The sequence below is a fragment of the Alosa alosa genome, chromosome 19 (genome assembly GCF_017589495.1).
Source record: "Alosa alosa isolate M-15738 ecotype Scorff River chromosome 19, AALO_Geno_1.1, whole genome shotgun sequence".
NCBI classification, from domain to species: domain Eukaryota; kingdom Metazoa; phylum Chordata; class Actinopteri; order Clupeiformes; family Clupeidae; genus Alosa; species Alosa alosa.
The window spans coordinates 26,212,465-26,237,435 of record NC_063207.1 but is presented as its reverse complement, the minus strand read 5'-3'; the positions used below and the strand labels follow the sequence as shown (position 1 = coordinate 26,237,435).

Genomic DNA, 24,971 nt, shown 5'->3' with positions numbered 1-24,971 from the left:
TGTTCCCCATGTGCTTTGTGTTTACCTGCCTGTCACCTGTCTTTGTCTCCGCCCCATCTCCTTATTTGGTCTGTGCTTCCTGTCTTGTTAGTTTTCTCTCCGTTTCTGTTTCCACACCTGTTCCCCGTTATCGTCTTGTTGGTCTCGTCCAGTCCTCTGTCTTTCTGTTAATTAGTCTGTTAGTTTAATTATGGTTTCCACCTGTCTTGTTTTACCTTGATCATTGTCCACCTGTGCCCTGTTACCCCTGTGTATGTAAACCCTCGGTCTCCTCTCAGTCTTTGTCGGTTATTAGTCTATGTGGGTTGTGTTTAGAATAAAGATTCTTGCAATTCTAAGATTCCCTTCCCTAGCCATACTTTGCCCTGTGTTTGGGTCAAGCTCTCCCCATGCAACCGTGACAATTACGACAGACCACAATGTTACCCACCACCACACCCGGCCATTCAGTCCAAGTACGCTGTACGCAGAATAGATGGAAATTTGATTTAAATTGATTTATTGAAGGCTTTCAGACACCAGACAATACCAGTTGGCAAATAATAAGACCAAAATCTGTTGTTAACATGTCACATCAATTGTAATAGGTTCAAAAATATATCTAACTTTAACCACTTCAATGTTTAAAAAGGAGCTTAACCTATGAAAAATTTACACATTGTCAGCCTCTGAGGATTGTAAACATACTACTGTGTGAACTGTGTTAATTCCACTGGGTGCTCAGGCCAAAATGAACAGTGACTGCAAGCGCTGCAACTGTAAGAGGCCGCTTTTAGTGTAAACCAGCCCCGTAAATCACGACTTATCAGTTACACTGTGGGACCAGTCAAATCCCATACCTTGGCAACTGCACACTTCCCATGAAAATGATTCAGCCTCTCATTCAGAGAAATCACTTCCATGTGCGAATGCCACATAAAAATTGAATGACGCTAAAAAATATAGACCAAAATAATGACTGGATGTTTTCTTATACTTGCCACGGACCCAAACATTTCTTTAAACCCTGAGAAAAATCCGTTTTGTTTTGAAGAGTACGTCAAAATATAGCACGCTACCTCTTGGAAGGATGTTAAAGGGCCTCTGCTCAAAAGTCATCTTAGCCAAAATGTTGTAAAATGCAATGTGTTCTCAATCAGAATACCTGAGAACATACAGAAGAATGCATCTTTGCCATTGAATGAACACACTATACAGCACAACAGAGAGCTGTTTACTGTTAATATTCATTTCTCTGTGCCGATTCCTGGACCTTCCACCTCTGTGCATGGCTCAGGCATTGTTTGCATTTGGACCAGAGCATTTCACCCTGACGCAACACATCAAATATGTCAAAATGATCCTCCTTGCATGACTGCAGAGAAAATCAAGTAAACAAACCTATCTGTTGAGAGTCAGTCCACTGAAGCACATATGAATTAACAGTGGTGACATGTTGGCAGCATCTTTGCCATTGAATGAACACACTATACAGCACAACAGAGAGCTGTTTCCTGTTAATATTAATTTCTCTGTGCCGATTCCTGGACCTTCCACCTCTGTGCATGGATCAGGCATTGTTTGCATTTGGACCAGAGCATTTCACCCTGACGCAACACATCAAATATGTCAAAATGATCCTCCTTGCATGACTGCAGAGAAAATCAAGTAAACAAACCTATCTGTTGAGAGTCAGTCCACTGAAGCACATATGAATTAACAGTGGTGACATGTTGGCAGCACCTTGCAAGTTGCTTTAGGTCAATAAAACTCGATCTCCTGTAAGGCTTTCTCCAATCCGTCAGACACTCCAATTTCCACATGCTTCTCCTCATGTACTGTAAAACAAACTCACTGGACGATAAACTTGATGGGAGTTCTTTGCTTTACTTGGAGGCCACAACCAGCATAAGCACACAAATTAGAAAAAATAATGCTGTCTAGCAGAGGGGGAAACTAAATATTCAGAGAATGAAATCGGTGATCCTTACAAGAATTATGACATTGGGTGTTTTGAGGGGAAAAACCTGAATGGATACAGAATTAAAATCCTAGTGGCATATAAAAAATGGCAAAATTTAACGTTTTTTTTTTTATCAATGTAAAAAGGTAAAAAAAAAAAGTTACACACATCTGAGTAATGGCGACCATAAAAGTGATAGACATGTTGGATGAAGTCATTATATTACAATTGTCTAGTTATTATTTGTTTGCAGCTATTATTTCTGAGTTGACACATTATAACTGTGCCAATCTCTCTCTCTCTCTACATCTAGCTGCCACTTGCCTTGTAAATATGCTTCGCCACACAGAGGGGGTACATTTTTGGGAGAATACCAATCTCAAGCTGGAATGAAAGCTGTGTAAAGCCTGAAGAACCTTCGTGACAAAAGCCGACAGGAAAAAGCAATGAATGAAAAAGGAGCTTCTCGGTTTCAAATGGAAACAGACTGGCCCTGTTTGTTGATGGTGGTTGTCTACCTTCCTGAAAGCTCACACGATAAGTAATCGTAGCATTTTGGCAGAGAATACCACCGCTGATGTGGCATCATTGCGGAACGCATCATTAGAGGCCTTAACTCTCCTAATTTCAGTCATTTTCTTTATTTGTAAAACAAACAGGCTTTGGCTTCCACAGTGAATGCACCGAGACCTCCCTTATTCTGTGGCAAGGCTGGATCAGATTAATTCGGCCTTTCTTGGATCTTAAATGTTTTCTGGCTAGTCAGTGCTCTCTCTAAATGATCCAGTAAATGCACTAATGACAGTTGCAGGTGGTAAAAGCATTAGAAATGCATTGGGGAAGGTTGCTACCATTTCGACAGGGACACTTAATCTACCGTTAATGTAAAGGGAAAACATTCCCCACTAATAGCTGTATGCACTGTATGTGCAAAAGAATGCATAACCATGGTACAGTACCAAGTACCAGCATGGTTAATTAGAGCCCAAGTGAACTTTGAAAATATACTGGTTTGTAGCAGCTTTACCAAAATCAGTCAGCAAATGAGGCCAGTAATAAGCAGCTTCATTTTTAACTGTGCTTATTTATGATATGATATTCAGATCCAAGGTATGTGACCTGAACAAATCAACACTGACTGAGCAGAACACACATGAAGTGCGTCTTCCTCATTACTCTTCATTCTGCCATATTAACTAGGACTCACTGGTTTAATGAAGAATGAGTATTATCATAAAATAAACACAATACACAGGATATTAATTCAATTAACCTGCCTTCATCAACATGTGAGGTCAGTCACAAACACTCAGATACAAATTCAAATCAATGTCAAAGTTAATTGAGATATTGTTAAATATTATCAGTCAGGTTTTTTCATCAATCTTGATTTATTATCTATAAGATAACTAATCCAAAACAACACTTGCATAGGAAGTTATTAAATATTTGAAATGGATTGTGTTGTTACAGCAGTGTTAGTGAGAGGCACTCTTTGGTGTTTTCATAGGCATTCTTCTCTTGGTTGTCTATAGGCCCTCTCCAACTGGCTATTAGTGTACCAATTAGACACTGAGTAAAACCACAATGTGCTTCCCCTATATTGTCAAATGTGCAGATACACACACACACACACACACACACACACACACACACATATAAAAGATAAAGAGCAGACCATTATGAGAATTTCATGTTGTTATTCTGACCATAACTTCACTGATGTCCCACAGTTTCTTGGCAATGTCCTCATCTGTAGCCTTTGGCAACAGCTCCTGTGGCTGACAGTTGGCAAAGCATTTCCCTTGGACACCTTCCACATCAGGGGAGCAGGCCAGGTACACTGATGTTTGCGCTCCTTCCTGAGGACTCTTGAAAAAGGCCCTTGAGGCCAGGTTAAAGAGTGGCTTGGCTAACAGAGGAATTTGGATGTGCCTCCCTAGGTTTGTCCTCACAATCCCTGGGGTGAGGGCATTGACAGTTACCCCTGTATCGGCTAGACGGCGTGCAAGCTCATGAGTGAAGAGAAGATTGGCTAGCTTGCTGCGCCCATAAGCAAAGGCCTTGTCATAGCTCTGCTCGCTGTTTAGATCTTCAAAATTTATCTCACCATATTTGTAGAGTTTGGAGGACACCACAACGATACGGCTTGGGGCAGACTGCTTCAGCAGTTCCAGCAGGAGGTGGGTGAGAAGAAAGTGTCCCAGGTGATTCACCCCAAACTGCATCTCAAAGCCATCTTCTGTCTTGGTGTAAGGACACTGGTATATTCCAGCATTGTTAATCAGCACGTCAATCCTTGGCTCTTCCTAGTTCACAAAACCGATAATTCAACATTTTAATAAACAAAACATTGTAGGCTAAATTGTATAAAATATGTTAGGCTATATTAGTTTAATGCATTGATAGTTTGATAGTTCATATTCAATATTGTTGTTCATTAATTAGTTTATAGCATCATAATAAGTTTACAATAGTAGACAATAGGCTACTATCCAATTTGCTAAAAACTAATTATTGTCATTTTGTTCATTTTTCTCATTTCGTCTGTCCCCTACATTGATTCTACAGTAGGCCTACTCACATTTGAGAGCTAAATGTGCACTTTTTGACAAAAGCATGACTACCGGTTTGAGGTTTCAACTCTACTCTGAGAATTGATTCTTGTGAGCAGAACTGTGTAGATGTTGATGTTGATTTCATGTTTTAAAGCTGAATGATTTTGTCGTCAATATTAGCAAGCACAACATTGTAACGTTAGCCTAAATCTTAATAGCCTACGGCATATTTTGTTAACAACTTACGCTTAGGCCCACTGTTTCTGATTGCAGTTTATTTCAGAATATCTGAGTCGCAGAACTAAGGTGGACGCCCCTGAATGTCTGTTTAGTCTATGACCAATGACTGAGCAGTTTCTGCAGTCATTCTATGCAACGTTAGCTTAAGAGGTTGCTTCGCTGCTGCATGGACACTTTTCACGTAGTTGTAGCCTAGTGGCTAAATACCTTAATGATCTCTTCACAGAACGTATGCACCGATTTAAGAGAAGCAAGATCCAGGTGTTTAATCAACACTTCACCGTTATCCTGACCGCCGGCCTCCTTCACGATTTCCCGAACAGCCTCCTCAGCTTTAACTTGGTCGCGACAAGCCATGATAACACGTCCCTGCTGCTTTAGCATTTCAACAGTTGTAGCTTTTCCTATGCCACTGTTGGCCCCAGTTACTACTATAGTTTTTCCTCGCATCATTTTGAGGCAGGAGATAGAATTTCCATAAAAGGTTTTTGGACGGTTCAGAGAAATTAGTGGAATAATGAAAGTCCTGTTCTTGATCACGAGACCGGTTTATTTACTAATGTCATTGAAATACATTACCCAGTGAGCATTTGGATTTCCATTCTTAAAGACACAGCGCATCATTTATTTTAAGCGTAGTAGGCCTTAATTTGCTGGATAGCGCGCCAACATCAGTGGGCCGTGTTGGCCTCCTACAAATGCACACAGGAAAGCTGCTTTACATTAATGTGTTTTAGTGATAATTTGTGTCATTTCCACCAGCAAATAGTTTCTTAGTAAATTACCAAGTGTAACGGGGTAGATTTTTGCGTTGTGCTGTTATGACCCAAACGAACATGGAATAGGCCTACTGCAACGAAGCTAAATTCTGCACACAAGCACATTTTACCACGGTGAGTTATCTGTAGTCAACCGTCTTTCCATATATTAAACAGTAGAAATGCATTCCAAGTAAATAATAAAAACATAGCATCTGCACGCAAGCACACCAAGTAGGCCTACAAATACGTGAGCTCTCTGTCAACTCCTGTAACAATCCACAGACCAACTTAAAGGAGAATTCCGGTGTGATATTGACCTAAAGTGTATTGAAACATGATACCGAGTGTGAACGTATGTCGCATAGCCCATCTCGGCTTGTCCCCTGCACTCCAAAATCTGGCTAGTTAGCGATGCTACCAACAGCTTTTCAATAGTGGTGCTTGACATCGGGCTAGCCATGCAAATAAATCACTGTTTTACACCCATTTATGAGGCTCAATGTATCTCCACACTTCATTGGTAGACTTCCGAGGGCCCTGACATTTAAAACGAGACATTGAGAACTTTGAAAAAGCACTGGTAGTTTACTTACAAGACGACAGTCTTCCAGTAGCAGCAAATGGAATCCATGCATTTCCACTGAATTATTTTTGGAATCTGATCCCTTATCATACCTGTTCATTCTTACTCGTTGCTCGACTTACCGTGACTAAATTCAAGATGGCTGCAAACGCTAAACTTCGTGAAGATACTGTCTGTATAAATCGTCTTGTAAGTAAACTACCAGTGCTTTTTCAAAGTTCTCAATGTCTCATTTTAAATGTCAGGGCCCTCGGAAGTCTACCAATGAAGTGTGGAGACACATTGAGCCTCGTAAATGGGTGTAAAACAGTGATTTATTTGCATGGCTAGCCCGATGCCGAAGCACCACTATTGAAAAAGGGTCATTCTACAAAACCGGTGCCTTTTGCGTCCGGTCCATTTCATGAGCTCTCAACAATGTAAAAATGTGTCAAAATGTATTTCAAAGGATCAAACCTGTTAATTTAAGTGTTATGAATTACATAATGCAGGGTCATTCCACGTCAATTCAACCAGGGCCCACGCACTTAGGTCTCAAAAAATTCTGAAAAAATTACCAGGTGTACCTATGTTACCCAGGAGACACACTGTAAAATTACTCTTATGTAAGATCAATACTTTCCAAGATACAGCCAGTTTACAGGGGGGGGGTGTCGATTTTTGTTAGGGCTCTCTTTTTTTTGTCAAAGTTCACAAGCCCACAAGCGCCAAGAACTAAACCATGTAGGAGGCTCAAATTTTGCATGCTGGTACATAAATAGGAATAGTATGTAGCAAAATCGTCACGTTTGGTCTGGATAATCCTGCATGGTCATAGCTGTCCCTCAAAGTTTATACAAATTGTATTGGAGTTTTTGGCTGGGCTCTGTTTAAGCCTTCAGAAGACATATTTGTACTCAACATAGGCTCTTGATTTATTTTCCTTACTAAGATAAGTAGAAACACTCTCACAAAAAGCAATGAACAGAAAATAAATCCCTTCAGGGTCTGAACAGCAGACCTCACAAGTCTGAAAAATCATTTTGGTTATCATTTTCAGAGCACCCAAACACCTTGTGGGAATATACAAAGATTTTTTAAATATGTTTTTCCTTATTCTCCATGATCCCTTCTTTTTGAAAACACCAATTTGACTTGTCTTATGCAAATCTTTCTTTTTTATTTTCCACCCTGAACATGGGTGAAATGCCCCATTGACATCAATATGTTTTATATAGAGTCACCACACTGCCACCTGTGGTTGTATAGAGTAACCTGTGGTAGCTCTATACAAAACATATTGATGGTCTGCTGTTCAGACCCTGAAGGAATTTATTTTCTGTTCATTGTTTTTTGTGAGAGTGTTTCTACTTATCTCAGTAAGGAAAATAAATCAAGAGCCTATGTTGAGTACAAATATGTCTTCTGAAGGCTTAAACAGAGCCCAGCCAAAAACTCCAATAAAATTTGTATCAACTTTGAGGGACAGCTATGACCATGCAGGATTATCCAGACCAAATGTGACGATTTTGCTACATACTATTCCTATTTATGTACTGTACCAGCATGCAAAATTTGAGCCTCCTACATGGTTTAGTTCTTGCGCTGTGGGCTTGTGAACTTTGACAAAAAAAAGAGCCCGAACAAAATCGACACCCCCTCCCTCTGTAAAACTGGCTGTATCTTGGAAAGTATTGATCTTACATAAGAGTAATTTTACAGTGTGTCTCCTGGGTAACATAGGTACACCTGGTAATTTTTTCAGAATTTTTTGAGACCTAAGTGCGTGGGCCCTGGTTGAATTGACGTGGAATGACCCTGCATATTTCAATGTCATTGTAAATATATATCCTACACTTTTTAGTCATCTTTACCAAGGACATGGCCAATTTCCCCACGTCCGGAAAGTCACATATGGAATTCGCACCTAATATATTAATTAGAACATTTCATTTTTTAACCAAATTTATGCTCTTGATACTATACTATATGTTTTTTTAAAATAAAAGTATGATTTCCCATACAAAAATCATGATTTATGCCCGTCCCGTAGTTTTACATACCACCCCATAACGCTTACATGTTCTGGCTATTACAAAGACACTGTTTCTTTAAGTGACATCACAGACAGCAGATGACATCACTCAAACCCTTGCAGGAGCCAAGGTCTCAAGCAGGCAAGTTCCCACACAATTTGATATGATTTATTTGCTCTTTTTGGTAGTTAGATAGGGTCCGTTAAGCTTAACCTTACCACCCCATAACGTATAATAGATAGGGAAACTGTTAAATTAGGGTTTTTTTTTCAACTGTAATGTAAAGTGAAGGAAATTTTAAACTGAATGGTATATTTGCTATCTTAGCTAGTCAATTACAGTGCTAGCTGCAGTCATTCAGAGGTGAAATTTACCACCCCGTAACATACCACCCCATAACACTTTGTATCGTTATGGGGTGGTAAGGGGAATGTAGAGGAGGTGATAAGGGGAATATAGAGTGGTTGTCATTGCCATTTAGATTACACAATTCATAAAAATTATATTTATATATAGTTTTACATACTGTGATGACTGGGGAAAACCTCTGTTCTTTCTGCAGTGAGCCCGTAGCAATGAGTCCATAGCAACCAGCTAATCTGTTGAATGCTGGTTCATCAGTATGCATTGGTCACTGTTAATATTTTATGACTATATTGTATGCCAATGTTAGCCTACTGGAGACTATTGTGGTGAGAAATAATTATTAACTAGTTGTGATGGACTTGTTGGGAAGGGCTAACTACAAGCAGAACGGAGGTTTCTGCGGTCATCACAGCAAATGAATGCATTTCAAAATGTGAGAGTACTTAGCTTTTTTGTGTATCTAGTGACAACCCAGTCATGAACTATCTCTCTCTCTCTGTCTCTCTCAACTTGGCACACACCCCTAGTCAGTGTAAATAATTATGATAATTTTCATAATTTGCAGACAATCATGGCTCCAATGAGTAATGCTGTGACTATTCTGTGCTCGCCGCAATGCTGATCCAGAGAGGAGGCAGCAGTATCTAGAGATGGAACGGCAAAGATGGAGATGAGATGTCGAAAGAAGGAAGAAGTTGTTAAGTTAAGGAAAAAGTGGAAGGAACAGAATGAGGCCCCGTCCATTTACTAGAGAAGTGCGGTGTAAGGTTAAATGTTACTAACGAAGGTATTATAGCAATATTATAAATGTGGCGATGGAATAGCCTAGAACTTGGGTAGGCCTAGCGTTCAGTAGCCTATGCACTTGCGGTGATAGCCAAAACTAATGTGAATCGCGGACTATCCTACAACCAAAGAAAGTAAAGCAGATTATTTGTACCTGCGTTAGCCAAATAAAGGACGGGACTGCACCCTTCACAAACCGTAAAAATGAAGTTTATTAGTTTTACAGTTGACTACAGTTGACAGTTCACTATCAGTCCACACAAACAATTCTGGTTTTCTTGCACTAGCCATTTTCGTCGTAGCCTATTCTGTCTGTTTGTATAGCCTACAGCACGCAAGCTTTGGTCAATTTCTGTAACAGAAACAGTGCCACCTCTAGGCCTGGGATATGAAGTAACGTGTTGAGATGGATCCGTTTGGACGCAAATATTCTTGATACCGTTCCAGGGAAGACGGAGGAAAAAAAGATCGGTTTGGTACGTGTGGACTAGCCCTGAAAGGAGAATACGGGCAAAGGCTAGCCTGGAAAATCCACACCCTGATAATCTAGAAAGATTAAGGGTCTGGCCACGAACAATCATGTAATGGCCCAACTCGAGGGGTGGCACCAAGCATGCATTTGAAAATCTCACTTCACGCAATTGGATAACACCAGACCAATGTTTACTCTGAATGATTCCGGACTTAGACGCAATTGGATAACACTACGATCAATGTTTCCAACGTTGCAGTGCTGTCGTCATCAGTTTAGCGCGCCTCTGGCCCGCCTATGTCAGATACGATTTGATTGGTTCCACGGGATGCAATGGGAAAAAGTAACGTGCATCAATGCTCATTGCCAGAGTGTCTCCAGACAATTCCATAGTGCTCTTTATGAGAACTCTGGATTTCCAGGGTAGGCTAAGGCTAGAATGAAGGCTTTGACACCCCTCCTGAGAGTACTTTATCTTTTTCAATGTACCCAATTTTATGATCATATTTCAAAAATGAATGTACTCAATCTTCTGAAATCTATCCATGTTGAATGTACCCAGTATATCATGACATAAATTTGCATTTTTAAACTTCATATCAATAAATATGTTTATATATACTTTGGATCTTGCCTTATTACGACATTAACAGTCCACACATATGTCCAGAACTAATCAAATTATTGTTAAATTATGGAAACAAACAAAATTAACCACCCCGTAACAGGATTTACCACCCTGTAACATGACTTACCACCCCATAACATGTGTTTTTTTTTTTTTAAATACTAGAGAGTGAGTGAATATCATAGTGTGATGAAGTGGGCCTATTTACACATGTAACTTTAATTTGACAATAGGGAGTAAAATAGCCAATATTGTTCAAAACACCAACCAATGGGCATGCGGAATTCACAGTTTGAAGATTAGAATCTAAATTCTGCAAATCTCCAATTAAATGTTCTGAATTCAATTTATGCATTATGTCTAAATGGAACGCATCTTGTCCGTTACGGGGTGGTAAAAAAAAGACACCTGGGCTACAATAAAAAGGAAAATATTAATAGGGATTTTTTTTATGCAGGTCATATATGTCTTATATCATGTGGATGTCTTAAAATATGGCTTGTCCTACATGATTTTTAAAAAAAATGTCAAAGTGAAAAGGCACCGGTTTCGTAGAATGACCCAAAAGCTGTTGGTAGCATCGGCTAACTAGCGTCAGATTTTGGATTGCAGGGGACAAGCCGAGATGGGCTATGAGACATACGTTCACACTCGGTATCATGTTTCAATACACTTTAGGTCAATATCACACCGGCATTCTCCTTTAAGGGCTAGCCTACTGTTAGGGTAGCCTACTGCTAATTACCTATCCTGCTATGTCACACTACTGACAACTTGCCATCCAAATATTCTTTTAGGATATAACTTCTCTCATTGACCACACACAAAGTAGTAAATCCTCGGCATTCAAAATCACTTGAAATCACAATGCATTTTCCCACGTGCCATCTATCTATCTATCTATCTATCTATCTTATGTTATGTCTTGTTTCAATCAACAGGGCATCACTTGTGGGTAGGGGGACCATTTCCATAACACCAAAAAGCATGACATTATGCGGCATATCAATAAATTACTATCGTGTACATAGGACTCTGATATACTCTCATTTACAATACAATTTTGTGTGGTTTAACTATTATCCATCACTTGTGGGTAGGGTGACCATTTCCATAACACCAAAAAGCAGGACATTATGCGGCATATCAATAAATTACTATGGTGTACATAGGACTCTGGTATACTCTCATTTACAATACAATTTTGTGTGCTTTAACTATTATCCATCTCAGGCCATTTCTAGGCTTTTACCCTGAAATCGCACTGTTCTTATACTCTAGAAGCCTCACCCAATTTGGCCCACCATCAAATGCTTGACCTCTTTGGAAAGCTGAGACACAGTAGTTTCAGTAGAGACCATCAGAATATAACTGTGTGATGTACTGACACAGGGCTACAGAGGCTAGAATATATTTTTTTCTTCCTGCCGGATTGCAAGCATTTCTGAACTGACCACAATTCAGCCCTCTAGGTCACTTGAATGGACTTAGAAACACAACTGAGCCCTAGCACCAGGTCTTGTGAAGCTTTGTGCAAAAGTAGATCAATGTAGAATGAAAAGACTATTTAGACCATTATTTACCAAGGTAGGCTATGCTCATGCGTTTTGTAAAATGCCCTATGGAAACTCCCCATAGGACTTTTGGTTACCCAAAATGCATACTGACAATAAAAGCCTTACTGTGTAGCAACCTCTCCAGAAGCATAATCTTGGTCTCAAATGAAAGGTAGCACTCTGAGGTTTCTTGTAGACTATTTGGATTGTATGTCAGGTGTTCTGATATAAAATGACTACACAAAATATGGAATAGTTACACAAAAGTCTCTATTTTTGCATTTACTTTGTTGGTTCAATGGTTGTGTAAGATAAACTATACATCTGCACAACTAATATTGGATAAAACAACATGAAGATTCAATTTCTATGGATTCTTGTGAATATTTCAGTACCCAATATGTTGCATCTACTTATTGTGCTGCTGCTACACTGCAGCCAGAGGTCAGGGTAGCACCAAAAACGGAGGAGGGCAGCAGGGATTAAATTTAATTAAGACATATTATGATCAATCTGAAAATGTAAAGCACTATACAGACTACGTAAAAATGGTCATTTTTGGATTCCCAAGAGTCACAGCATTCACATGGTGTATAATATTACTATGCTACATAGCAATATGGTGCATACAATTGATTTTGAATGTTGGGGGGAGGTGTGTGTGTGGGGTGTGTGGGGGGGAGGTGTCCGTTAAAGTTTAAAGAAGATATGTTTGTGTAGCTGAATAGTGAATCCCAATCCGTGAATTAGTGAAACACACTCAGCACACAGTGAACACACAGAGAGGTGAAGCACACACTAATCCCGACGCTGTGAGCTGCCAGCTACAGCGGCGCTCAGGGAGCAGTGAGGGGTTAGGTGCCTTGCTCAAGGGCACTTCAGCCGTTCCTACTGGTTGGGGTTCAAAGTCCGAAGCGCTAACCAGTAGGCTAACTTTCTGTCAATGAAGCCGGAATACATATGACGTAGGAGCACATAGAGCCTTGGTGACGTTTTTAACCAATGATATCTGCTCAGATATTTATCTGACACCGCTCTTAGCCAATCATTTGTTAGACTAGATATGTTACTGCATTGGATGTTGTGCTGCGTCCCAGCAAAGATTCTAGAACTCCGCTCTTCAAGCCTGTCTCAAAAAGCAGGACAAATACGCGTCCAGCTTGATGTTGTGCAGGACGCTGGACAGGACTGTCCTCCCTAAAGCAGGACGTCTGGCCATCCTACTTGTGGGACAGTAATATTTTTTTGCCTTTATTCAGATAGGACAATGAAGAGTGACAGGAAACAGGAGAGTGGGAGAGAGAGAGAGAATTGGGGGTGTCAGCACTTGGACCGAATGTTACACACAAAGGATACAATTTGTTCAGTCTGAAATGTATTTTTCTTCATCTCAACAAATTATGTACTCGGTGCTTGAGTGTTTTTGTGTTAATATTTCGTCCAAAAATTTGGACTTGGTGTAAAGGTAGAGTTATGGACTCTACCTTTACTAGCTTTTTTTTGTCAATTTCTTAAATTGCTTTCCTGTAAGAGATTCCCTTTACAGTTTAGTATTTCTGTCCAATTCCATAGGGTACATGAGCAGCAATTGTTCCCAGTTCTTGGGCTCCTTCAATGTGGAACATTTGATCATCAAAGAAGATATGAGGCCTGATCTTTCGCAGCAGGGGTCCTTTTGGAGCTACTGCCAAGAACAGTGCTTCGTCCACCTCCAGGCCCCAGCTTCTGAAGGTCTTCAGGACTCGAGCCCCTGCACTGGCTGCACTCCGAGCGGTAACAAGGTATGTGCGGATGGGACAGCTCAAACGTTTCCCCTTGGCATAGAATTTTGCTGAAATTTCCCCAGTGCCCCCAGAAATCCTTTCAGAGGCCCCTGTGAATATAGACATTTTGTTTTTCACTATTTCTTATACAGAATTTGTAAAGCTGTAAAATATATGTAATGATATATGTAATATATAATATGTAAAATACATTACATATATGTGATATATGTAATATATTTTACATATTAATATATTGTATTCATTTCACAGTCCCACCTGTGCTAGGGGCTTGTTTTCAAATGTCTTCTCGTGCTCAAAGAATGTGTCCAGTCCTTGCGTCTTCGCTATGATCCTTGATTCGTCTGAGAACAGAACGGCATCTCCATCAAAGGCGACGCTTGGCTGTGTGTCACTCAGCTCGTTCTCATTGTCACAGGCAAACATAGTAGCGGCAGCAATCCCTTTAATCACAAAGACATCAATATACCTCTGAAATGCATTATAGCTTCAACAGTGTTCAGGTTCAAAAAGCAACCTTTTTAGCATTACTTAATAGAGGAGTCCAAAGAATCAGATACATATTTGGTAGATTGTCACTAGCTTGGTTTCCAATAAAAGGAGAAGTTCAGTGTGATATTGACCTAAAGTGTGTTGAAACATGATACCGAGTGTGAACTTTTGTCTCATCTCGGCTTGTCCCCTGCACTCCGAAATCTGGTGCTAGTTAGCCGATGCTACCAACAGGTTTTCGATGGGGGTACCACGGGCATCGGCCTAGCCATGCAAATAAATCACTGTTTTACACCATTTACGAGGCTCAAAGTAGCTCCACACTTCCCATAGGTGTGCGCCGATTACGACCGGGTACGTCTCGTATACAGCTGAGGAGGCTTCTCCTGGAGGCAAGTTTGCCAGCTCTGGAGGCCAGGAGCTGGCAAACCAACGACTGTTGAGGTAACCTCTGAACCCGATAGAAGGCTCTGCATCAGTGAAAAACTGGAGATCCGTGGGGGAAGAACAGCGGTCATGTAGAACATGGACAGACCGTTCCATTGCGTGAGAAATAATCGCCATAAGTCTAGATCTAATAAGCATTGCTCGTCTATAACGACTAAGTCGTGAAGAGCTGGTACTGAATTTGCGGCTGAGAGGAGGTTGGATATGAAGGGTCTGCCTTGGGGAATTACCCTCATTGCAAAATTGAGATGGCCCAGAAGTGACAGGACTTCTTGCTTAGTTTTGGGGGCCGCATTGAAGCAATCTATGATTATTAAAATGTGGTCGATTTTCTCTTTCGGGAGCGACGAGGATGAGTTAACTGTATCAAGGGTGATGCCGAGAAATTCTAGAGTAGTAGCGTGGCCGCTTGTTTTCTCCTCTGAAATGGGCACGCCCAGGGACTTGAAAACTCTCAAGACAGATTCACGCCCGGCCGCGGGGGGATCTGATTGAGGTGTGACAGTTAGAAAATCATCCAACAAGTGGACTAAGAGCGGTACTTTGTAGTTGTTTTGCAGAATCCAACACAAAGCTTCTGACAGGGTGTCGAAAATTTTAGGGCTGCTGCGGCAGCCAAACGTTAATCTGACGGCAAAGTAGAATTTCCCTTGCCACTGAACACCGAACAAATGCCAAAAATCTGGGTTTATGGGCATTACTTTAAATGCTGCAGTAATGTCCGCTTTAAATAACCAGCAATTGGCGCCCGCTATCTTAATCAGCTGGATAGCGTTATCCGCCGTTTTGGTAGCACATATAATAGTCTTCGAGAGGCACGAGGCTGTTGATGCTGGGGACTAACCCGTTATGGGGAGCGGAGAGATCGACTATTAGTCTCTTTTTGCCGGAATATTTCCGAGTCGCGACGCCGATAGGATTGATCCTAAAATTTGGATAGGGAGGAGAAAGGGCCGATCATGAAGCCAGACTGAAAGGGCCTATCATGAAGCCAGACTGTACTTCGTTAGCCAAAAGCTGGTCTACGGCCACTGGTTCTCTCATTACGGATAGCAGATTTTTACAGATAAAGGACGTGGTTGGGATAGCAGTGATGCCAGGATGGAAACCGTTTTGGAGACCTGAGATCAGATACTCTGAGAAAGCTCTGTCTGTATGAGAAACTAATTCTGCTTCTGGCCTTGACACATTGATTGGAGTAGACAAGTACTTGTTATTCTTTTCTATTGTAGGGTGGACAGGACAAACAATGCGTGCATGAGCCTGGCACAGTAACTGCATGGAGGTACTTGCAGGAAGACATTCGGCACTTGGAGGCGTTGAAGCGGAAGCAAACCTGCTGCGTAGGAAAGGCAGCTTGGGCTGGAACGGTGCCGGTCGATTGAGGTAGATTAGGGACGGAGGAGGTGGATTTTGGCACCGCAGTTTTTCGCTGGTTGGAATTCCCTTCAATGAAAAAGCAGTTGGCTGACTCATGGTCAGATCTGCAGCATAAGGCACAGGATATAGAGCGGCAGCCCAAGAAAATACGGTTATGTATTTCTACGTCGAGAGCTCCCCAGTAAGGGCATTGGTTCCAAAGACCTACTCGGGCAGCGCATTTAGACGAAAAGAGGTGGTGGTAAGCATTGAAGTGAGTGCCCCCATACGTTACGGCTAGCCCTGCTATGATGTTAAAATATTTGTTTAATTCTCTACGCCTGTTAGGGAAGATGGAGCAAATTACCTCCAGGTAGCGTGAGAAAGCTAGCACAAACTCAGGGAAAGACAGAAGACAGAATGCGAGTAGCGGGCCGGATGATTTCAGGGACAAAACCACGGAGTCACAATCGATGTCACGATGCTGGGATTGTTCGGAAAAGGGGGACGAGAGATGATAAGTCAAAGTCCGCACCTGATAGGATTTGGTTACTGAGGGAAGGTCAGGTGGAGGCTCGTTAATCGGAGCATGCGGCGGAGGGGGTAGCTGAACAGCTGACGCTAGAGTGTAGGAGGGCAAGCGCCAAGCAGCAGACCTTGCGCCAGTTTGGCCGTCGGGGGGAGCGAGGTGGTGCAGAAGACCGGATCCTGACGCTGAAACGTGAGCCGTAAGAGGTGGTTGGTAAGGACCGTTAGGGAGTGAGCTATACGAGGCGGGGGGGAGGGTGTGAGGTGCGGAGAGAGGATTACGTGGTGGCGCAGCTCCGGGGAAAGAGGAATAAGGGAACACCGATGGCGCAGCCATTGGTGGGGGAAAGGGCACTGGCTCGAACGCGGTTCGAAGTCTGCGGACTACCATTCGCCTAGCTGGTGCCGTATCGGTTAACGGCGGGAAAGCCAAGCCCTGCGCTGCGTCACTGGTGCTTGGTTGAGTGGGAAGGGGAGGACCAGAACCGGGGGGTGAAGGACGTAACCCTTCGTCGCTCTGCCCTTCGAAAGGGTCGGGGAAAAGGAGGGGAAAAAGCTCCAGAGAGTACTGGCCTTGGTTTGGGGGCGCATGAGCGCTTTAATCGGGTGTGGGAGTTTGAGGTTGGCTGCTGGAAGCCTGGAGCAGCCGTAGTAGCTCGTCCTTTCTTGCGTTGCGGGGGAAGCGAATGCAACGCTTACTCAGTTCACTCCTGATGCGGGAAATTGTCCATGGATTATCTCCCCTGGTGGAAAACCGGCGGCAGCTGGGGGTTGTTGATCGTACGGATCCCCGAGAAGGAGCTGGGGAACAATTCCGGCGCGACCGGAGTATGCGCTTCCGAAGGGACTGCGGCTTGGCTAGGGTGACCACGACGGTGAGATACCGAAGTCTCTGAGGGAGGAATAATGGCTGAATCATCCTCCGGATCGCTGGCTGAGGCGTAGATGTCTAGTTCCATTGCGAGCTGCTTGATCGACTTGCGAGCAGAACAAACTGAAGCAGTGCGTCGGCAGGTGAGCCTTGACTAAGTTACCTGGTTAGGGGGAAATGGAGGCGTGGCAATTTTCGTCAGGTGCCTCTTGAACTTCCGTTTGCAACAACATTTAAAGAGATGCACATCAGCATGCGTTTTCATCCTCTGTGTTATGAATGTGCGAAAAGAGTTCTGAACAGATGTGGGGTCAAAACGTAAGGTCGTTAGGGCAGTGTTTACAGAAACATGTTGGGAAGCTGTTTCCATCAACTTTAATCACATTATATTAGCAAATTGAGAGTTAATCCATCCCCCTCTAGTGAATCAAATTTTTATGTGCTTTAGAAGATTGTACATTTCAAGTGTTTCCAGTCAGGATTAAATCTTATTCAAATGGTCAAACTGCATTAAAAAGTTGAAAGGAAACACCACTACTGTGTTTACATACCTTCCTCTATGGCCTCTCTGACCTTCTCTGAGTCCTTGGACAAGTAGAGGTCAAGTAGAGAGTCAATGTGTGTTTGTCTTTCCATTACAATGAGTCAGAGGCAATGAATAAACTCACAGGCAATGAGCTGACATCCATATCATACAACATATCATGAGGTGATACTCCCTCTGGTTCTAAGAGCTTGGTCTTACCATAATGATTGATGCTGTTGATGAGACGTACTCCAACCTGGGCCTGGTTGTTTGTCATTAGGACAATGTCAAACAGTTCCTCGCTGTCTGGATAGAGTTCTCGTAAACGTGAGTTCACATTCATGAGAGCCTATTCCAAAGAGACACCGTTGCTAGTCCACACATTTGTATTTCTCACAAAGAATTCTAGCATAGAACACAAGTACAAATTATGTATGTTATTGAATACTGTATAATACAGTGTTCTTTAGGCCATTTTGACTTTATCTTTTGATCTTTGATCTTTATCTGCTTTGTGCCTAAGGAAGTGAAAAGGGTTGCTTTCTGACTTTGACCGTAACACGCGGAAGAGCAGAATGAGTCATGTGTTCAGTAAACAGTAAACAAGAAGCTTTCTGTAGTTGGTGTAGTAATATCAACATGTAGATCTGGATCTGGTGTAGTGTATAAAGTAGCTTTTGATCTACTGACTTTGTCAGTAAGTTTGTAGAGGTGTGGTAAATATTTTCTGATGAAAAGGTGAGCTGGTCATTATTACACTTGTTAACAGAAGCATAGCGTGCATGTTTTTCGGCCCCTATTAGTGCTAGACTACAGCTCCTTTTGTTTGTGGTGAACACATAGAGGTACTGTAACTATGACACCATCTTTTCTGACCTGCACATAAGATTTAGAACTGAGAGGAAATGTATAGCATTGTACATCGGTTTGACTTAAAATTAATCTATAGAGTGATGGCATATTTTCCTGTTCTGTCTTGTTTAATAATTTCTATCAGCCCTCACTTATGAAGACAAGTGGATGTGGTAGTCTATAGATAATGTAAAGGGTACATTCTCTCTGTTAGATAACTTCATAAAATTACTTTCTCTATCCAGTGCAAGTTCTGAAGTAAACAAACTGTTTCAAATCCCCCTCAAAAACACCACCATCATGTTGTCACTACAGAAGTTCATCTTTCTTTTCCTTGTTTGTCTTTCCTTTGAAGTTAACTTACATCCCAAGAGTCAAAACCATGTTGGCTACTTCTGCAAGTTTGAACTTCTCAGGAAATAGGCTACATGTTGTGTAGTATGCTGGGTTCTTAAACTTAAGATAAAGCTCAGAGAGTTGGAATGTATACGAGTCCAATGATGACTCACAAAGCCATCTCTCCACAGGTCAGTTATAGAGAATGGTGTTGTTCACGGTGTTGTTGGCCATAAAAATACAAATTAGTGATACAGTTAAAGAAGACATTAATGAGGAATGAGAATCATTCACAAAATAATGTTTTACCTTCACAAATGGAAATGCCACCCCGGGTAAAAGAGGTTGGTCTTCATGCTCCAGTTGATACTGAACATATTTCTCCAGCCCTTCGTCTTCATTTACTTGTCTCTCTTTTTTCATATTGAATAATGTTCGCGAAGACACAGCGATTGTGATGGCATCATTTGGTTTTGGCTGTCAGTTCAACACAAAATGTTACTATTGACCTCACCCCTGTTGTCTCCATTTATATTCTAACCATCATTGTCTACATGTTTACATGATGCAAGTGATATCAAATTACTTGCTGCATACTTACTGGACGAGGTTTCTTTTTTATAGACAAGTTATCAAAATGTTCTTTTGGTGCTATCCAATCATTCTCCTCGCACTTTCGCCATTTGACGGAATGTCTCTTATGTTCTTGCTCATACCTAGCCTGGCTAGCGCCACCACTTCTCAATGAGACGTGGTCTGGGAACCAAACGTTCATTTTCTCGTATTTGAAAAAAATGCCCAGATCCGTTTATTGGGTGCCACGGATGTCTATCAAATGCGTCTGTGCATAGCTCATCATCGTCTTGCTTTCCCCCCCTGTTCTGTGATTGGTTCCCTATCTCAGGCGAAAATTTGCTCCATGGTCTCCAGGCTGCCTTAGCAGCGTGAATCAAATCGTGCGCAAGCCAGCATGGGAACACCCAGGCTAGCTCATACCTGCACTCTCCAACTAGGCTACAGCAAAGACTTTGTGACAGTATGAGAATCAAGCTATTTATGTCAACAATTCTGCAATGATGGTAGATTAGGCTACGTCACTGAGAAGGAACTCTTTTCTTGTGTTGTCATTTCCTTATTTGATATTTTGCTTTGATGCCTCTGTGAAGAGGACAATAGAATAAGATGTTTTGAAATTCAAAGAAGATTAGGCTATTGCAGTTTACCGTGAGTTGAGTGAGAAGTTTTATTTCCCTTAAATTCTCTCTAGTCATGTAGGCTATTTAGGATCTATTTTGTATTGTTTTAGTTTCAGCTGTAATTTATTTGCTATTATTAATGTTTGCTTTGACATGTTAGACATCATGATACATACAGTCTGTATTTACCTTGAGGAATTAAAGTAAATACATAGAATAAATAAAAAGTACATTGCCATTTCCAAAAAAGATAATCATACTATTGTTACTCAGAAAGACCTGAATCATTTAAACATGTCTTTGTTGAAAATAGTGTTGAAGTAGGTATGCCAGTAAAGATAATGAACTGTCACTACAATAGCCATTTTGAAGGAATTGCCTTGTTTGCTTCTATTTAAATAACAATTGATATAATATACATACACAGACAGTATTTGAGTTAGTGAGATGACTTACGTAAATTAATGAACCCACCTATGAGGTAGGCCTGATGAAACGTTTTCATAATTTATCCTCTCAACTTCTCAGTAAGGAGTAGTGAACATTTCTGTCATTTTCTGATTAATTTAATTATGAATTCTTAGCAGCATCTGTACCTCTGTATACGTTAATCTTATTCCCCTTAGTGCTCTTAATAAAGTAGTGCATATTGAATAATAACAACCAGCAGTTTTAAAGTTGCATGTCTTTATTGGTGTGCGTAAATACATTTAACAATGCAATCAAAGACACCTTCACATTGCTTAGCATTAGGCTACAATATAAGTATGTGATTATCATTTTAATCTAGAGTAAAGGAATCAGGAAAACAGGACAAGAAAGAAATATAGTTCAAATAACCTTTGTATTACAGTATGCCAAGTTAGGGTTGTATGCATTTATGTATATGAATGCGATTCCTGAAAGTCTCCTAGAACTGTCACCACTAATTGTACGTTTCCAGGGGAAGAGAAGAATATGATCAAAAAAATCAAATCAAAAGCCCTTTTACTGATTCAGAGCACACTCTTCAGATTGGTTTAGTCACCTGTTGGTTGAGGGTGACCATGCTATAGTGTGATATCAGGTGTGTACTGGTCACACTGGTCTCCAGTCAGATGATCATCACAAGTTAGAGTGTAGGAGAGTATGACAGTGCTGGACCCAAAGGAGCGTATTTCTGTGTTTGATCCTTTTTTAAGATTGAAGTTGAAGGATCCTAGACTTTCATTTCTCCACCAGTCTTTATCATACACATTAATTATCAGAGACGGACTGAATGTTTGCACATTTCCAAAATCCAGCTCGTCCCAGTCAGGATCATCAGAGTTGACTTGATTGGTTGTCCTTATGTCTGATCCATACTGAACAGTGGCAAATGCCTCAGTGACACCATACCAGTCACCTCTCAGACCTGTGGCTCTCAGGTTAATCTGCAGTTTTTTGGCTCTAGAGGTCTCTTTCGGGCAGCAGTTGCCTGACTTGCAGCTAAGGCTGTCAGAGTTGGGGGGGTTGGCATTGTCCTTCAGGTATTCCTTAATGGCAGTCTTCACATTGTCTTTGATGACCTTATCAGTTATCAGCATGGACAGCGGGTTCAGGGAATAGCTCACCACACCTGGATCTTCCTTCAGCTGGTCAAACCAGAATTCAAACCCTGTGGTGTCATTGTTGAGGGTCCCGATCCACACATCCCCAGGAACTATTTCTGTGATTTGGTTAATGTATCTGTAGGTGCTGGTGACTATCATGTCTTTGCTGTTCAACATCGAGGAGCATACCTCTGCTTTTGGGGTTACTTTAGGGTCAATAATGGACAGACCAAAGGTCAGAGACAATTGAGCAGACAAACAGTCTTTTATTTCCCCGGTGGTTTGGCTATTGAGTATGGTAAGGCAGGTGCGAATAGCACTTACTGTCCTCACTCTCCCTCCCAGGTCTACCTGTGATAGATAATGAGTACCGTAGGTGTTAAGGAGCTGTTTGTACTGTTGTTTTTTGCTATTGTAGTCCCTGGGCAGGCGGCTAATATCTTGAGAAAACTCTCTGCTTAGACGTGCAGTGTTAGAGACTCGGAAGCTGTGGGAGCAATGAAGGAATGGGACGGAAAATACGTCATTTTCATAATAGGGTATGCCATGCTACTTTGCCATCACCATATTTCATCCAGCCACTATTGTAATGTATATACAAATGTGTGTGCAGATGTGTTAAGAACTCACCTGTAATATGTGCAGTTGAACTCATGGATGAAGAATGTGAAGCGGTCCTTCTTGGCCTTTGAAAAGGCAAATCTGGCTACATGGGACCTTCCCATTCCCACCTCCACTCCTGCTCCCACACCAAATTTTTCCAAATCGAGCCCCAATTTCCAATCGTTTTTGATCTGTGAGGCAGTGCTGTGCACAAGCTCTGTGGCTGACTCATACATAGCACTGTTGAGGGAGAGACTGCACTTGGAGTTTGAGCGCCAATCTACAACAGACAACGGAAGCTTCTGGAGCTCATGGTCCATCTCGTCGTTCTCACACACTTGGCAAGTATTATCAGCATTCAGGTATGTCTTCACGTCGATGATGTAGGCCCTCTTGCGCTGCATCTTCACAATGTCAAAGCCTTCACCCACCAGGTCATGGCCTGGAATGAAAGGAGCATCCATGCACTCATTGGGGCTGCCCTTCCTACAGGTGCAGAGGGCTGGGCTCAGGTATGCCAGTACCAGAAGAGCGCCCAGGGGCATCAGGTATGGACGGGAAGACAGCGGACGATATGGAGCCATTTTAAAGCCTAAAGTTTCGAGAGGCAAAATCCAAAATCAAACTCTGCATCAAATCAAACATAATAAACATAATGTGTAACAGTTTATTTAGCAAAATAGAAAATCCTCTTTCCGAAGATCTTCTCAGTTATGCTTCTCTCAGTCTTGTTCTCAGATCTAAAAGTTTATCGCTACTATAATTCAGTGTGCAAACCCCATTTCAAGAAAAGTTTGAATTATTATATAAGAATAATTATTTAACTAATTGCTTTGGAAACTTAACACAGTTCGCCAATTCGTAAATAAATGCAATCTGAAATTATGCAAGGAGATATTAATTCTATACAGAAACACCACCAGAGTACTTTGTCTCCAAGCTCAGCCCAGATTTCCCCCCCCAACCAAACCAAACCAGTAGAAATTTAGCAGAAAAGACCATATCCCAGATTGTTTTTGAGAAAAACAGAGAAAATGGACCATCCAGATTTATCACTGGATAGTGCAAATGCAAACAATGGTAAACTTGCCTCTGGTAAACATTTTTTTCATTCAAGTCAGTCTGTGAAAAAAGTAGAAATATTTTCCAGTCAGTTAAATTAAGGTTCAAGAGAATGAAGACATCACAGTTACTCGTTTTTAAGTACTTTAGAATTAGTATATCAAGTCATTTCAAAAAGAGATCACTAATACATCAGACCAGTAAGCCGTGACTACCCAATCACTTACCTTTCTTTGCTCTATGCAGCACTGTATGATATCTGACTTGTGTGCAGGTGAGTTCAGCATCGCTTATATACTCTGACACGTAGGTCAAGGTCGATTATCTTTTCAAAGTGAATGTTATTGAAGTAGGTCCCACCCATGTTCTTTGCAAAACTGTGCAACAGGACATGTAACATTCCATGTTTTGAATACATTCACCAAAGCATTTCTTTTGTAATGTCTTGGCAAGTGTTTCCCTGATACTGTAGATTAATTTGCATGGATGAATTTTGAAGCTTTCTTTTCCTTTTCTTTTCTATGGTTATGGATATAGACGGGTCAACATAGGGTTCAACCTCAGAAGAAGATAATACATGTCTTAAATGGTATTATCAGTCATCTATAGGTTAAATGCTTTTAGAAAATATATAGTTTAGGGTGTTTAATCTGTTTTCCCTGGACAGTTCAAGACAAAAGTTGTGGGGGAAAAAATATAGGTTAAAAACTAGCAGAATGAAATTATGTCCATCACTCTCTATGCTTTGAGTAGACTGAATTGGCAGCATGGTCGGGAAGTTGTTGCGGTTAGGTGGTTTTTTCCCCATATATAGACCCGCCTAATACTTAGTAGACACGTTTATCCATTTAGCGACTTACATCACAATAAGTTAGTAGTAAGCCAGTAAGCCTAAACAATACACAGATATTGTAAGAACATCAATTATAACAAGAACATTTAAGTTTAGAAATTGGCTAATCATTAACATCAATCAGCATTGTCGCCGTCATCATCATCATCATCAATCGTCATAAATCACATAAGAATTTACTACAGTAAGGCTCAATTAAACGAACTGATTTGATAGATGATATGTTAAATGTTTCTGAAATATACCAAGGATATCACAAGAACAGCACTAGGTAGGCAATTCCAGCACCGAGGAATCATGAAGGAAAAGATTATTCTGTGATCTCGTCATCCTGAGGGAAGGTAGAGACAACAGATGCTCTTCATCACACCAGTGTAGTCGAGATGGGCAATTGAGCTGAATAGTGCTCAGATAAGATGGTGCTGATTCAATGGTTATCCTATAGGCGACAGTGAGATATTTATTTCTAGCAGCTATTTGTAGTCATTAAAGAGAGACTAGATATAAAGTAATTTTATTTTAGTGGTAATGTCTGCAGTGGATAGTCTTCTCTACCTATAGAGGCTGTAATTAAGTTGACCTTT

General features: G+C 41.2%; 2 protein-coding genes and 1 pseudogene across 2 annotated transcripts; all 3 read right to left on the bottom strand.

The window, feature by feature from the left end:
- Positions 1–472: 472 nt before the first annotated feature.
- rdh14a (retinol dehydrogenase 14a) lies at positions 473–5,313 on the bottom strand. Its single transcript, XM_048227908.1, has 2 exons — positions 4,948–5,313; positions 473–4,251 (listed from the first exon to the last, which is right to left on the bottom strand). Exons 1-2 carry the CDS (start codon positions 5,191–5,193, stop codon positions 3,634–3,636), a joined length of 864 nt encoding a protein of 287 aa, XP_048083865.1. The 5' UTR covers positions 5,194–5,313; the 3' UTR covers positions 473–3,633.
- Positions 5,314–13,454: 8,141 nt separating this feature from the next.
- On the bottom strand, positions 13,455–21,346 carry LOC125312369 (annotated as a pseudogene).
- On the bottom strand, positions 20,969–23,824 carry LOC125284125 (perforin-1-like). The gene is made up of 4 exons (XM_048227905.1): positions 23,762–23,824; positions 23,563–23,594; positions 22,500–23,064; positions 20,969–22,356 (listed from the first exon to the last, which is right to left on the bottom strand). The coding sequence occupies exons 2-4, from the start codon at positions 23,582–23,584 to the stop codon at positions 21,348–21,350; spliced, it is 1,596 nt and encodes a 531-aa protein (XP_048083862.1). The 5' UTR covers positions 23,585–23,594; positions 23,762–23,824; the 3' UTR covers positions 20,969–21,347.
- Between the last annotated feature and the right edge of the window lie 1,147 nt (positions 23,825–24,971).

What these genes read in the sequence shown, in the direction of transcription:
- rdh14a (XM_048227908.1), bottom strand. Translation starts at nt 5,193, where the DNA reads ATGATGCGAGGAAAAACTATAGTAGTAACTGGGGCCAACAGTGGCATA. An exon ending in TCTGTGAAGAGATCATTAAG is followed by an intron (nt 4,252 to 4,947) that starts GTATTTAGCCAC and finishes TTTGTGAACTAG; the next exon opens with GAAGAGCCAAGGATTGACGT.
- LOC125284125 (XM_048227905.1), bottom strand. Translation starts at nt 23,584, where the DNA reads ATGAAAAAAATGTTTACCAGAG. An exon ending in GAAAAAAATGTTTACCAGAG is followed by an intron (nt 23,065 to 23,562) that starts GCAAGTTTACCA and finishes TCGAAACTTTAG; the next exon opens with GCTTTAAAATGGCTCCATAT. An exon ending in TTCAACTGCACATATTACAG is followed by an intron (nt 22,357 to 22,499) that starts GTGAGTTCTTAA and finishes TTGCTCCCACAG; the next exon opens with CTTCCGAGTCTCTAACACTG.